The 15,817-nt window shown below is 33.6% G+C and overlaps 1 protein-coding gene and 1 long non-coding RNA gene across 4 annotated transcripts in view; one reads left to right on the top strand and one right to left on the bottom strand.

The window, feature by feature from the left end:
• The window catches only part of LRRIQ1 (leucine rich repeats and IQ motif containing 1), a 171,851-nt gene that overhangs the window by 137,825 nt on the left and 18,209 nt on the right, over positions 1–15,817 (top strand). For 2 of the 3 annotated variants that reach the window (XM_037515188.2, XM_054696173.1), the window contains exon 28: positions 5,132–5,252. In XM_037515188.2, the coding sequence (XP_037371085.1) occupies positions 5,132–5,252 (121 nt within the window). Of the gene's footprint in view, positions 1–5,131; positions 5,411–15,817 lie in introns of those variants that run through there. The other variant, XM_054696175.1, reaches the window with a different exon arrangement.
• Positions 3,245–15,817, bottom strand: part of LOC129145949 (uncharacterized) — a 48,455-nt gene continuing 35,882 nt past the window's right edge. Inside the window, exon 3 of the long non-coding RNA XR_008552188.1 lies at positions 3,245–5,198. This is a non-coding gene — a long non-coding RNA (uncharacterized LOC129145949). The remainder of the gene's footprint in view (positions 5,199–15,817) is intronic.

Here is a 15,817-nt window from a genome sequence, read left to right as displayed (position 1 = left end):
GATATGAATAGTGGATAAATATGAATAGCTCAGGAATAGACATTTCACCCTATTGGAATATGTGATAAATATGGGAAGGTCACATCGCAGGGGGTCTAGGGGGGTAGAGATGACAGGAGTACCTGTGGACCACATATACCCTTTATAATAGTCAAATGAAATTCAGGTTTCAAGACTTAAAGGTGAAAGGGAAAGTTGTAAAATTGATAAAATAATTAGGGATATAATTTTAAATAAGTTATTTAAAAATTATAAATAGTACAAATCAAATGGCAAAAATAATTGCCTGAGTACATCCTATGAAGGATTTCATAGAAGAGGTTAACAAACCAATTACAAAAACAATTTTTTCAGTGTCTAAATATAACAATAGTTTATCACCTAAATATAAAATATACTCTCTCTCTCTTTCTTCTCCACTCTTTACCTCCCTTCCTTCCTCCTGTGCCCATCCAAGTGCATTTTTTTTAATTTTGGAATATAGGCAATTTCTTATAAAATTATGCATAATCCTACCCTATTAGTTCTAAATTTTTACCCAAATAAAAAGGTGCACTTAAAGACTGAATGAAAATTACATAGAAGTTTTATGGATAAAGGTCAAAAAATACCAAAAAAAAACCTTAAATTTTCATCATCTTGAAGGAGAATGGATGAAGTATGGTATATTCTTACAATGGCATACCTACCTACAAATTAAAAGAAAACCCTTGATGCACAGAGCAACATGGATGATTATCAAAATCATCCATGGACTCTGAATATAGACCTCACCAAAGAGAATATCCAGATAGAACTAAGCACATGAATAGATGTCAGATATCATCAATCATTAGGGAAGTTGTTAAAGCCACTGTCACAGCACTAAGCACACATTAGAGTGATTAAAATAAAATGCTAATGTTACTTAGTAATGACAAATAGGTGGCACAACTGAATTTCATATATTGCTGCTGGTAAAGGTACAGTCACTTAAAAGAAAATTTGTTTCTTTTTTTTTTTAAAGATTTATTTATTTTTATACAAGAGCTGGGGCACAGGCCAGAGGTGCAGAAGGGTAAGAGGATTCACCAGAGACAGAGCCGGGAGCAGAACAGGCAGATTGACTGAAATACACTGCTGAGGGGAGCAGCCGGCGTGACGGGAGAGGTCTGCCACGCCATGTGGGAATCTCCCTGGCCCGCCAGGAATCGAACCCTCACCACAGAGGCTGTGGACAGCTTCACAGCACTGTGCTCAACCCGCTGCACCACTGGAAAGGCCCAAATTTCAGTTTCTTGAAAAGTTAAATACACACACACATATGTATACATATATGTATGTGTGTATGTATACATATATATAAAACATAATGACCCAATGATTCTACTCCAGTGTATTTTTCCTTGAGAAATTAATTTATTTTCAATCAAAGTATACACAGATATTTATAACCGTTTTATTTTTAATAGCCAAAATTGGAAATAAACCAATCTCATTGAGTAAAAGCATAAACAAATGGTACATCATACAATGGATATGCAATAAAAAGGAACAAACAAGATTAAAAGCTGGATACAAAGATCTTGATGGATCTCAAGAGACATTGTACTAAATGAAAAAGAACAATTTCTAAAGGTTACATGCAGTATTATTTCATGTATATAACATTTTCAAAATCAGTTATTAGTGAGATAGAGAACATATTGGTTCTCCAGCGGTTGCCAGTGGTTAGGTTCGGGAGAGAGTATATTTATAAAGACAGAGCAAGATCATTTTGGGGGGAAGATGGAAGAGTAATAGTTATATGAACCTATATATGTGATAACATGTTATAGAAGTATAAACAAACAAAAAATGGCACATGTGAAGTCTTAATAAGATCTGTGGTGGGCCTCCCCTGGTGGTGCAGCGGTTGAGCTCTGGGCTGCAAAGCTGCCCACAGCCTCTGCAGCACCGGTTCGATCCCAGGCTGCCAGCAAGGGTCCCACATGGCGTGCAGACCTCTCCTGCCATGACTGCTGCTCACCTCAGCAGTGTATTTCTTCAGTCTGCCTGTTCTGTTCCCCGCTCTGTCTCTGGTGAATTCTCTCACCCTCCTACGCTTCTGACTGTACCCAGTGCTTGTATAAATAAATAAATTTAAAAAAAAAATCTATGGGTTAGTAATGGTATTGGAACAATGTCAATTTCCTGGTTTTATTAATCACACTTGGTTTATATAAAGATCACTGAGTCAAGCTGGGTGGATGGTATACAGGGAATTAATTCTCAGTACCAATTTTTTTCAATTTCTATGGGAGTTTTGAATTACCTCAAAATAAAAATTTTGAAAATGATTGAACTGCAAGTTAGTTTATGCATTTCACTCCTTGTAAAATAATAACTGAGACATTTAAAGTGACTTATATAATAAAGACTGCTTTATTTTCTTATATAATAAAGCCTCTTCCATAAACTTTTAAAATAATGCATATGTCTAGAATAATACAGTGATGTGGTATGTTCATAGCATGTGCAATAATTTTCTAATGTCTTGGATGTTATTCAAAGGTTTAAAATAATGAACCCAACCTGAATTTCGCAGATATGATGTACAGTTAAAAAAGCAAGTTGAAGAAAAAAATACACCACCTTTGTTAATTTTGAAACTAATATTGAATACATACTTGTAGGAATACTGCAAAATAGCTTATAAGCTGCACTTATTTTTGTTTTTGTTAAATCTGGATAGTAAGTAAACAGGCTTTCCCCTCCTTCATTCTGATAATGTGGGCAAAAATATGTCAAGGCTCTTAGATGGGGCTATAATTATAACCTGTTCAGGGGGAAAGAAAAAAAGCCTGCAAGAATTTTGCAAAAATTTCTACTTAATCACTACATACTCTTGAACTGCAATAAGAAAATTCTAGTGACATTAACTCAAAACTGCTTATTTTGCTATAACCGTACAAAATATTTACTATTAGAGTGTTAAAATTAAACATGCATTTTTGTAGAACTAATTTTCAAAGATGATCAATTATCTTCAATTTTTAAGTATATCCATTTTATGTGGTATAAAAGATATTTTCTTGGCGAGGCAGACCTCTCCTGTCTCGCCCGCTGCTCCCCTCAGCAGTGTATTTCAGTCAGTCTGCCTGTTCTGTTCCCCACTCTGTCTCTGGTGGATCCTCTCACCCCCACATCTCTGTCCTGTACTCCAGCTCTTGTATGCATAAAAATAAATCTTTAAAAAAATTTTAAAAAAAGATATTTACTTCATGATTTATCTGTTAATAGTAAGAGGAAGAATGATATTCAACATAAAAACCTGAATTTAGTGTATATGTCGTTATGACATATGTGCACTAATGAGACTATAACTAGTCATTTTATGAAATTTCTAACTTTGCTTTTATGCTACTAGGTATCACCAATGTGAAATCATGTGCTTTTGATAAATACACTTATAAATTGATTGCTATAATCTGACTTAATTAGTAGCTGACATTGTTTTCCATGTTGCAAGGAATAATCTTTTGGCTATTAATGGCTTACATGACAGAATTTGAGGATGGTATGTGTTCATAATCATTTTTTTTGACATATAGGTGTCATCTTACTTACAGGACAGTGGGATTTCTATTTTGTAAATAGATATAGAGAAATTACATCATTAAATTGAAACAAATAAAACCTGATTTTAAAAAATTTGAAGTTTTCAGTAAAGCCTCATTAGTCAACAGGAAGTTCCCCTAGTGGTTAATATAGTCTTCCTTGTTTTCTACTTGATCTCACCAAAACTGTGGTATTACTTTGGTATTTCTACCTTAATTTAACTTCTTAACAATTGTGTTTTTTTATTAAGTCTTAGTTTTTTTTTTAAAGATTTGTTTATTTATGCATACAGGAACTGGGATACAGGCCAGAGGTGTGGGGGTGTGAAAGGATTCACCAGAAACAGAGTGGGGAACAGAACAGGAGACTAACTGAAATACACTGCTGAGGGGAGCAGCAGGCAAGAAAGGAGAGGTCTGCTGCGCCATGTGGGTTGCTCCCTGGCCAGCTGGAGATCGAACTCCTGCTGCTGAGGTTGTGGATTGCTTTATAGTGCTGTGCTTAACCCCTTGCACCACCAGGGAGGCTTTTAAGTCTTAATATTGATGGATCTGCTCTATAATAACGAACAATTAGATACGTACCCCTATGTACTAGTTGTACATAAAATTCAGAAAGAATATATAACATTTTTACTATTAGTTAGAAGTCAACTGTTATTTATTCTGAATAGTTTTCTATTGAAGTTTTTTGACAGTGAAATTATATCACTTACCAGGTACATCAAAAAGTGACTGACATTATGGAATAGTTCCCATTCTGATTTCAGCATAGCAAACTTGTTTACTTAATTAATAATGATAAGCTAGTGCGTGTGTGGGTGGGAAGAAAGTGGAAAGGAGCATGTAAAGAAGAAGAAGCAAGATCAGAATATGAAAGAAAATGATTTAGATTCTGGTTTCATGTGTTTTTATAGCTCATCATCTGTATAAAATTTTTTAAACCACAGTGAATATTTTATGGCTTTATTTTGCTGTATTTCAATTTTCTCACATCAAACATGAAAAAATTACTCCCCAGTGAGACTGAATGTGTAATATCTTTATTGAATGATGGTTGTAATGAGAAAGTAAGGATCTATTGTGATTTGTGAAACATAAATATGGGATGAAAGGCATTTCAGGGATTTTATTGAGAAGACTAATACTTATAAGTGGTAAAATATAAATATTGCAAAAATAATCCATTGTGACATTTATAACATTCAATTAAGAATTAAATAATATACTTGGTAAAATAAGTGATGTTAAGCTGTTTAAAGTTCATCAGTTGCCTTTAAGATTGATTTTCATCAAAATTACTGTACCAAAATGTTTTCTTTTGTTGTACAGACTCAAATAGCAAACCTCAATTTTAAAATCGGCTCTTATTTGCAAAAAATGCTTTGACATAGTGCATTTGTTCTGCCTGGGCAGCAATAAAGGATTGTGGTATCATTTTGAAGAAGGTTGTTTGACAGAGCCTGTTTGTTTATTTGGGGTAATGTGAGCTGCATTCAGAAAATGCCATATTTTGTTTCATGATTGTATACATTCTCTCCCATTGCTCCCAGGCAAGACTTGTAAGCAGAGAAGACACGGATTTAGACCTTTTTTCCATGACCAGTGGAAGTGCTTTGTCTGTGAAGAGAGAAAAAAAAAATCAGGCACACAGACACTCAGCGGGATCCTCAAGTAAGTTGTGGTTTCCTTCAGAATTAATTTAGAAATCACAAATGAATTGATGGAAACTAATGCCAACAAGCATTCTTTTACAGATAGGGGGTAGGATGCCAGCAACCATAACAGCCCCAAAAATGTGTATTTGGATTTTTTTCTTTCTTTAAATGTCTTCTTTTGATATAAACAAAATTAAATTATTTCTAAAATTAGTATCATCAGTTTTATTTTAATTGTATTTCTGTGACACAGTGGTCTACCCCTTACCCCCCAACTTCCCAATCCCTGTGGATTATATTAAATTTTTTGATCATTTATTTCTAAAGGAATTTTTTAGGCTAAATGTAAAAAGTTGATTTTCTGTATCAAAGTAGTATATTTTGGCCTTTTGTCATTGATTTAATACATGTTATAGGTAAAGATAATTTTTATTAAAGTGAACTTTTTAAAAATAGCCTAATTTTAGACATTATACTGTCAAAACCATGCATTCAAAAACTATTTCCATTCATAGATGACAGCTTATATTTATTAATGCTTATTTTTTGGATTTGTAAATCTGTCACACATATCTATTACCATTAATTGGGGACAAAACTGTTTTCTGCATATATCAAGGTATGAACAAGAACTGATTATAGTTAATAACTGAAAAAATGTAAACATTTTAAAAATAAATATGTGGTATTTCAGAGAAATACAACATAAAAATTTCAAACTCTTCATTTAATTTATACACTTGAGATTTTGTAATAGCTTCTAAATTATTATGGTACAATTTATTAATATAAAAGATGTTTTCTTTTGTTAATTTTCCCTCATCATGATGAGCCTCCAAAGTCCAAACATTAACTTGCACTTAATTATAAATGCTAAGTTATTCATGAAAAATGTTTATTACTCATTGTTATTATAGCTATATACAACAAAGTTAATATTTGATGGAATGTGAAAAATTCAATGATCCAGGTTGTCTTGGTAGAGAGTATGGTGTGATAACATGCATCTGAGCAGGTGTGATCCTGTGTATTTGAATCACATACAGTGTTGTAAGCCAGTGTTACCTCATTAAAAGTTTTTAAAATATATATATTTCAAACCTCCAGGTGGTACACTTTAGATATATGAAAACTTAAAAATGATTCTTTATTTTTACTTTTTATCAAGTTAGTTGGCATTATTACATTTCTGTCATTTAAATTAATTAATGCATTCAAGTTCATATTGCTGAATTATAATTTGATTTTGAAATAAAAATTTTAATATGTCTAATTTAGATATTTCCCAGGCTTCAAAGTTCATAGAGTATTTAAATTTTCCTTACTTGATCATAGAACCTGATCACTCATCGATGGTCTAATCAATATGGCTTAGAAGAATTATTTGAGTTTATTCACTGAAGTGCAACAATTCATCTAGTATATATTTCCACATTAATATAACATGTTAATTACATCAATTATCAAATATATATACATATATTACATTACAGAAGAAGTGAACCTTTGTCACCCATAATCATGAAATAATGCTATATCCATTTCAAGCATTGCAAATTAAAAAATCACTTGATATCACTTTGGAGTAGTATAGGTAAAAATAAACCAAATAAAACAAAAGCAAAAAAAGTGTTTTGTCACTTTATAGACTACCAAAGTTTCTGTTCATGGTGAATCATTTGAATGTTAAATGTTAATAAGCAACCATACTGAAGTGCACAAGTGCCATCTTTCACTTGCATAACACCAAATCGCATATTTCAGAATACACATTATATACAGTTCATTTCTTACCGCATTCTCTAAGAAACCAAAGGAAGGTTAATTCTTACTGTAGTTCCCACTAGTTGTAAGTGTCAATAAACACTACTGACCTCTATATCTATTCACAAAGTGACAATTAAGGCAATCTACTTTGGAAGGTAATTTTTAAATAACAATGATTGTTAATAAAATATTTCTTGCTAAATTACTGTAGTTTCTAGTTTACTATAACATCAGCATAATAGAATGGTAATAATATGATTCTAACAACACCTTGCCTGAATTTGAGTCATGACTTTTATTTCCTCCTCATTAAAATATGATAATAGAAGTAACAGCTTTGTCAAGTTGTCACTAAGATCAAATGTAGAACATTTATAACAATATCTAGCACAAAATAAATGCTTAATAAATGTTCTTTATAATTGTCACCTCACATATTTGTAAAAGAAGAACCAGCTCAGGTAATATATTGATGTATTTAATACCTAAGTACATGGGCTAACTAGTTTAGCTTGTAAGAAAATCACTCTTATTAGTTGCTTGACTGAAAAACTTAGCCTGTTATCCATAGAAATCCCTTAACCTTCAAAAGTATTGGGTCCCAGACCTCCATGGTCTTGAGCCAATCACTTACGCTTTTAGTATGTTGAAAGTTCTTTTTCCTCCAGCTTTCTCTCTCTAACCCTGTCACCTTATTAGCTAAAGTATTTCTTTTACCTTTGCAAGCCATATCTAGAGAGTAGCTTATATACTTCAACTATAAAGCATTTGAGCCTTTTAACTTTTCTAGATATCTCTCAATATTGCTATATTTGTAACATGTATTCTGTAGACTCAAATAAACTCAGGTTTAAAATTCTAATTTCACCAACATATGAAAGCTACGTGGCTTTGGTTAAATTTTTTTGAACCTCTAGGAATGAGTTTACTATATATATAAAATGTGAATAATGTTTATCTCACAGAGTTTTAGTAAGAAAGAAATGGCTAAAAATATATGTCAAGCTTGTGATATATTGCCTACCATCTAGTAGGGCTTAAAGGACAGTACTTGTTTATAAACTTATGTTTATTTGCTGTTGTATGTTTTATGTTGCTGTTGCATAATTTAAAACACCATTATCATAGAACTGTCTTTCTAGTCTATGTGTCAAACAATATTAGAGCCAGCGTCCTTTCAGGAATCCAGCCATCTTAGGCAATATTGCCTTCTCTTAGAGAATTTCATAAATTTTCTTTCACTTTGCTTGATCTTATTACTCTTCTACAAGAGGGCATGGAAGTCTTCTATCACCTAACTTTTTAATTTATCTATGGTTTATAATGAGATGAAAATGATCACATTCTCATTCAGAAATTGCCATTTATTAGCTGAATATGCCAAGAGGTTTGGCAATATTTTAGACAAAATATTTGATTTCCTTAAACAGTTTTTGTTTTCTTAATTAATTTCCCCCATTTAATACTTAAAATAAAGACTGTGTTAGAATAATAGTAATTTTATTGCTATAGTAATTTATCGCTTTACACATTACTTTTAACTATTTCTTATTTTACATGATTATTTTTCTTTGATAGCTAATATAAATGGGACTCAGAGTTTATTTAATTTTTCGTTGGCACAAAAAAATTAGCATGGGAAAGCTACAACTTGAACATATTTTCTAACTCCAAACCCAGTGTTATATTACCTTTTATTCCTTCCATGGACTAATGAAGTTAGTTGTACTTTTGAGTTAAACATAACTAATGAAATTATGCATTCATTCATTCGTTCGTTCGTTCGTTCAAGAGTCACTTATTGAATGATGACTGCTCACTCTACTTGATTTCGGTTTCTAGTTTTCTCCTTCTAATCATCTCTGCATTTCCCAAAACATAATTTTTAAAATTAGCCAGGGATTGAAAATCCATTCTTTTGTAATAATGCATAGTCGGCCCAAAGTCAACTACATAGTCATGAAGTGTAAGCTCTTTTAATATGGCATGAATTTTCTGAATATGGAAAAAAATATTGTGTGTAGTAAGGTAACTGATATGGTTGAAGTTAGTAGTAAAGGTTTCATGGAGGCAGTACGCTTGATTTGTACCTAGAATGATATTAACATTTAAGTAAAGAAAGAAATGGAAGAAAGCTACCTAAAAAAAAGCAAAGGGTAAGATTTGAATGTGTATTTTTGGAGCCTAAACTAGAGGTTTCCACATAGTGAAATATAAGCTGGGATTAAAATGTAGCTCAGTTTTAGGTTAGCTTGAAATTAGAGAAATTGGACTTTCCTACTAATAGTGAGTAACTAATAAAAGATTTCTGAAAATCCCTTTGTATATTAGAAAAGTTAAGTTGCAGAGTATTCCAAACCAGTCCTAACATTACACACTACCTCCAGCATATTAAAAAACTAATTTTATAGCTCTAATAAAGAAAGATTAATTTTGGTTATCAAAAATACAAAGTGAGGGGCCTCCCTGGTGGTGCAGGGGTTGAGCACTGGGTTGCAAAGCTGCCCGCAGCCTCTGCAGCGCCGGTTCAATCCCCGGCTGCTCCCCGGCCACCAAAGGAGGGTCCCACATGGCACACAGACCTCTCCTGCCGCCCACTACTCCCCTCAGCAGTGTACTTCGGTCCTTCTGCCTGCTCTGCTCCCCACGCTGGCTCTGGTGAATTCTCTCACCCTCCCGTGCTTCTGACTGTTCCCAGTGCTTGTATAAATAAATAAATAAATCTTAAAAAAAATACAAAGTGAAATAGTTTACTAGAGGGCAGTGCCCAACAATATATGCAGATTGAGAGATTTAAGGTAGTAGCTAATGCAAAAGAAGATTCCAAAGATGACAATTAAAGTTTATTCCAAAAGGACTAAAGCACATCACATTGACCTAATTTTAAATTTGCAAATTAAGAATTAGTATTGTATATTCATATGTCTGTTTGTGTATATGCACATATATAAATATCTAATTTTTGCTGTAGTGCATATACATAGTATACATTTATAATCCTACACTGAGTAAACTCAAGACAAGTATAATTGCATATGTCTGTGAGTTATTATATAAATCATCCATCATGATAACAAACAATTATATGCCTACAATGCGCAAAGAACTATGTGGGTCATAAGAAAATAAAAAGATGAAAAAGCAAAAGAAAGAACTAGAGTACTCAATACAATATTAAAGGAGAGGAACAAAAATGGAGAACTGACATACTCGGCTTCAAGGTTTACTCTAAACCAGTAGTGATCAAGACAGAATGATATTGGCAAGAGAATAGAAAAACAATAGATCAATGTAATGGCATAGAGTCCAGAATTATAGTCAACTAATCTTTAACAAAGCAAAGGCAACACATTGGCGTAAAGATAGTCTTTTCAATAACTGAATGTCATATGCAAAAATAATGAATTTAGACACATTAGACCTTTCACAAAATTAATGTAAAGTGATCATAGATTGACAAATAAAATGCAAAACTATAAAACTCCTAGAAGGAGAAAACTTTATAACCCTGGGTATGGCAATGACTTTTAGATACAATACCAAAGACAGAATCCATAAAAGAAATGATTAATAAGATGGATTTTGTTAAAATTTAAAATTCTAACCCTGCAGAAGTCAGTATCTTTTTTTATTAAGGTGTCTTTGGTTTACTACACTGTATATGATTCAGAAACAGAGGCTACCACCTCTTCAACAGTATGTTAGCAACACCACATCCACCACCAAGAAACCCATAGTCCTTCACCATGATGTATTGTGCCCCCTATGCCTTTTACTTTCCACCTTCGCTCCCCCTCTGTAGTGGCCTTATTTTTATAGTCAGATTTCTGGTATTTGACTTTGGTTTGGTTTTGTGAGACTCTTGCTTTGTTTCTCTATATTCTACATATTTATGAAGCCATGCATTACTTGTCTTTCTCCTTCTGACTTATTTCACTTAGCATAATCCTTTGTAGTTCCATCCATTTTGTCACAAATGACAAGTTTATCTTTTTTTGTAACTAAGTAGTATTCCATTGTATAGATATATGAAATCTTCTTAGACCATATTAAGAGAATAAGAAGACAAGCAAAAATTAGAAGAAAATATTTGCAAAAGACACATCTGATAAGCAACTATTATTCAGCTTTATATACAAATTATGCACTTTAACAGGCACTTCACCAAAAAAGATATGATAGCAAATATGCATATGTAAAGATACTCCACATTCTATGTCATCATGGAAATGCAAATTAAAGTAAAAATAAGTTACTATTTAATACCTATTAGAATGACCAAAATCTGGGACATTGATAATACTGAATGCTGGTGAGCATGTAGAGTAGCAGAACTCTCACTCTTTGCTAGTGGGAGTGCAGAAATTGTACAGCCACTTTAGAAGACATTTTGGTGGTTTCTGACAAAATTGAACATATTTTTACAGGAATCATGCTCCTGGGTGTTTACTGAAAGGATTTGGAAACTTATCCACACAAAAACTTGTACATACATATTTATAGCAGCTGTATTATAGTTGCCCAAATTTGGAAGAAACCAAGATACCCTTTAGTAAATGAATGGCTAAATAAATTGTAGTCCATACAGACAATGGACTGTATTCAGTGATTAAAAAAAACTACCAAACATAAAAAGACATGAAGGAAACTTAACTATATATCAATAGTGAAAGAAGTCAATCCAAAAGCCAATACACTATAATCCAACTATTACATTTTTGAAAAAGCAAACTATAGAAACAGTAAAGTATCAGAAGTTACCATACAGTGATGGCAAATAAATAGGCAAAATATGGAAGGTTTTTAAGGCAATTAATATATTCCATATGGTACCATAATGATGAATACATGAACCCATAAAATGTACAACACCAAGAGTGAATCATTATATAAACTATGGACTTGGAGTGATTATGTTGTGCCAATTTAGGTTCATCCATTACAGTGAAGTATACCTCCCTGGTGAGAGGGGTGTTGATAATAGGCAGAGGGGTTATGTCTGTAGAGGGGATAGGGAAATGGGAATTTTCTGTACCTTCTCAATTTTTTTGTGAACTCTAATAAAGTCAATAAAAGTAGGAAGGAAAGAGAAAAGAAAAGCTTAGCGAGGTGTTCCTTGCCAACTATTGCATGTGATTGACTTTGGGTCGGATAGGGCTTATTTTAATTTTACAAAGGTGAATTTCCTTAATGTAAGGAGGGAATAAGTTACAGAGCTGGACTCAGATCTGGGTCTTCTGATTCCTAGTTGAAGACTTTGATTGCCTCCCATCCTACTCTCCTGTGCCATAATTTTTCGCTTCAGTCTGTCTCAATGTAAAGATGGAACAAAATGACACTATTATGAATTATGATTTCTTTCCCAGAAAATATGAAGATGAGTTACATGTGATTAGCATGTAAAGCATTTGCATATATGAACCATCATTGTTTTTCTTCTGTATCATATATTCCTATCATCTTGTTTTTCAATGTATGTGTGTTCTCCAGAACAAGGAAATACATTCCCATTAGTATTCTCTGGCCTCCAAGACTAACAGATGGTTAGAGATATTAAAGTAATAGTGTTATATATTATAAATAAATTCTAATCAACATAAAGATGGCATTTTGAAGGGCTTGGCTTCTATTAGCGGGGAAAATCTCTTTCAGAAGTGCTACATGGGGGCCTCCCCGGTGGCGCAGCGGTTGAGCACTGGGTTGCAAAGCTGCCCGCGGCCTCTGCAGCGCCGGTTCGATCCCCGGCTGCTCCCCGGCCACCAGAGGAGGGTCCCACATGGCGTGCAGACCTCTCCTGCCGCCCGCTGCTCCCCTCAGCAGTGTACTTCGGTCCTTCTGCCTGCTCTGCTCCCCACTCTGGCTCTGGTGAATTCTCTCACCCTCCCGTGCTTCTGACTGTACCCAGTGCTTGTATAAACAAAACAAACAAACAAACCAGCAAACAAATAAATAAAGCATGCCTCTATAAAAAAAAAAAAAACTATTAAAAAAAAAAAAAGAAGTGCTACATGGATGTCCAGTCAGATTCTGTGGCCCACTGCAGTGCCACACTAGTGTTTTATGTTTGCTATGTACTCTCCTCCCCTGCCAGTGTGCATATTCTAGGAGGGCAGGGAATTTAATGAAGTATATTAGATACCAAGAACAGCTCCTGCTATATGGTAGACATCTATATATTATGAATGAATTAATGAATATGGACATCCTGGCTGCATAAGTGCAAGAAGAGGCTATCTGCCATTTTCATTATCCATATTGGGAACAGGCTGCACCTACAAAGAAGGCTAGAACATTGACTGGTAGCCAATGTCAACAGCCACTGTCAAAACTTCTACAACAATCTGACCTGTCCCAAATCCTGGTAATGTTATCATTAAAGAATACAGTCTATGCAAATGGGAAGGGTTTCAAGGTAAGCTATTCAAACAACCTAGTTATGACATGCAAGTTTCCATGGTCCTACCTACATAAAGGCAGCCCTGTCATTTGCTCATTCAAAGTGTTTATGGAGTCCTTGAAGGTCCGGTATATTACACAGGTTTCAGAGTACTGAGCAATACCAGCATGTTTCTGGTCATCATGGAGTTTACGATCCACATAAATATATTCTGTGACAATCACACAGATGCATATTATATAGTAGATTAAAAAGAGAAAGTTTAAATGTTATTAGCTATACAAAAAGAACAGCTAGAGGAGGAGGAACAGTGCTCATCAGTTGACAGAATAGATGTACAGTGAGAGTGAAGCCTGGTAAAGGGCAGAAGGTGAGCAGGCTTTGGTTTCGAGAGGATAGCACATGTTACAGTTGTCGAGCAGTGGTTCAAGCAGATTGCATCTGACATTCTCACACTCACAAAGCCAATCCTAACCCTATCTATGGCAGAAATTGCGAACACTTTCCCCTGAAAGTGTCCTATGAGTACATGCTACTGAAAAAACTTAAATCATTTCTCACTTTGAAAGAGAAATGCTTACTGGAATTTGTTTTTCACATATTATGTAGTGGAGGGCCCATTTGTTGCTAATAGGCAATTTATAAATGACATACATGTACAGTTACTAGTCGCTGAATATAATATACATACATATGAATTGTAGGTGTCTGTATGAAAACATCTTTATAGGATTAAATTGGACTCAATAATCTTCTATTTATAAAAGATTCATAGCTTATCCCAAATAAAGACTTAGCATTATTTTATCCACAGCATCTTAGGCTAGGAAATGTGTTTAAGTGAGAAACAATTGTGTAATATTTTTCACAATTGAGAAAAATCAAGGAAAAGTATAAGATGATTTCAAATTGTCAAGAAAATGTCCCATTATTTTTTTTTCCTTCTCCATTTTATAGTCTACTTCCAGTCTAAACCCAGGCCATTAACTAGGGAAAACAGTTAATCAGAGAATAACTTTATATTCATGTATATCATAACCCTGTCTGAGTTGGAATTATGAAGTGTAGAGGTAAGAGACAATGAGTACTTCAAATTAATTTTTAAACACAGTGTAAGTCAGTGTGGAAATAGTAAGAGCATGTGTTTGAATATTGGGCAGTCAATTTCTGGTTCTGGCTTAACTTCATAGCAACTTGCTCGAGATCTTCTTTAAACTACTTACAACTTCTTTGTAAATTATAGGTAAAATATAGGTAAAAGGCAAGCTGGCATAATGAAAAGAAATTTGGAATAGACTGAATTTGAATTGAATCCCATTTCTCACACATTTTTTGTGAGCATGGATGAGGTATTTTTGGTTTGGTTTGCCCATCTAGAAACTAGATGAATACATAAATATATACTTTGTGTTATTGTGGGAAGAGGGGAGAAAAATGAAAACAAAGTCCTTACAACTTTAAAATTCCATAGTTCTGCAACTAGAACAATTAAATTTTGTATATAACAATTTCCCAATTAAAACACAACAGAAGCTATTGTTTTTGATGTTTTATAGTATGTTTGTAACGGAACATTTTCTCCATGCCAGAATACTTGTAAATGACCCTAATTTCAAACTTTGTTTAAATTGTCTCTAATTATTTTAGCTAAGCACAGTCAACTGAGATGAGGGAAAATAAATCTTTCCTTTAAATGTTTTCCAAGCAAAGATCAGAAAATTCCACCATCCATGAGAATGACATATATTATGTAAAATCAAATTGAATTTTTAAAATGTAATTCTGAAATTCAACATGCCTACTAAAATAATTTGGTTTATCAATACTCTACTGTAAATAGTAATTGATATTTTAATCTCCCTCCATACTTTTTAATAAGAGAAAAAAACAATTTCCTATTGAGGACCCAGTCAACATTTCAGGAGAAGGTAGTTATAAATACCTTTTTGCTTAATATTTAGCTAGATGTTTGGGGTTTTTTGAGAGTGAAGTTGTTTATAATCTTAAAATCAAAGATATTAAAGAACAGAACTAAGTAAAGATTTATGGGTACAGTTAATTTAGTAAATAGTTTGTCCTGAAAGTAATTAGTAAAATCTAATTACAAATGCAAGATATTGTTATAGGAAATGAAGGAATAATATGTGAGCTAATTGTTGTCATAAAGAGAAATTTCAGTTTTCACTTTATGTACTGTGTGTGAAAGGTGGTTGGTTTTAAGTCTAATTATTCTCATGCAGAATATTAATTAAATGATCAGGGCCTCCCTGGTGGCACAAGGGGTTAAGCGCAGCACTATGAAGCTATCTGCAGCCTCTGCAGCACTAGTTCAATCCCCAGCCAGCCAGGGAGACACCTACATGGCCCAGCAGATCTCTCCTGTCTGGCCTGCTGCTCCCCTCAGCAGTGTATTTCAG

Source organism: Talpa occidentalis, unplaced genomic scaffold (assembly GCF_014898055.3).
Source record: "Talpa occidentalis isolate TD23 unplaced genomic scaffold, MPIMG_talOcc4v2.1 talOcc4.16, whole genome shotgun sequence".
NCBI lineage: Eukaryota > Metazoa > Chordata > Mammalia > Eulipotyphla > Talpidae > Talpa > Talpa occidentalis.
Note: the sequence above shows the minus strand (reverse complement) of the source record. Positions and strands in the feature narration are given on the sequence as shown.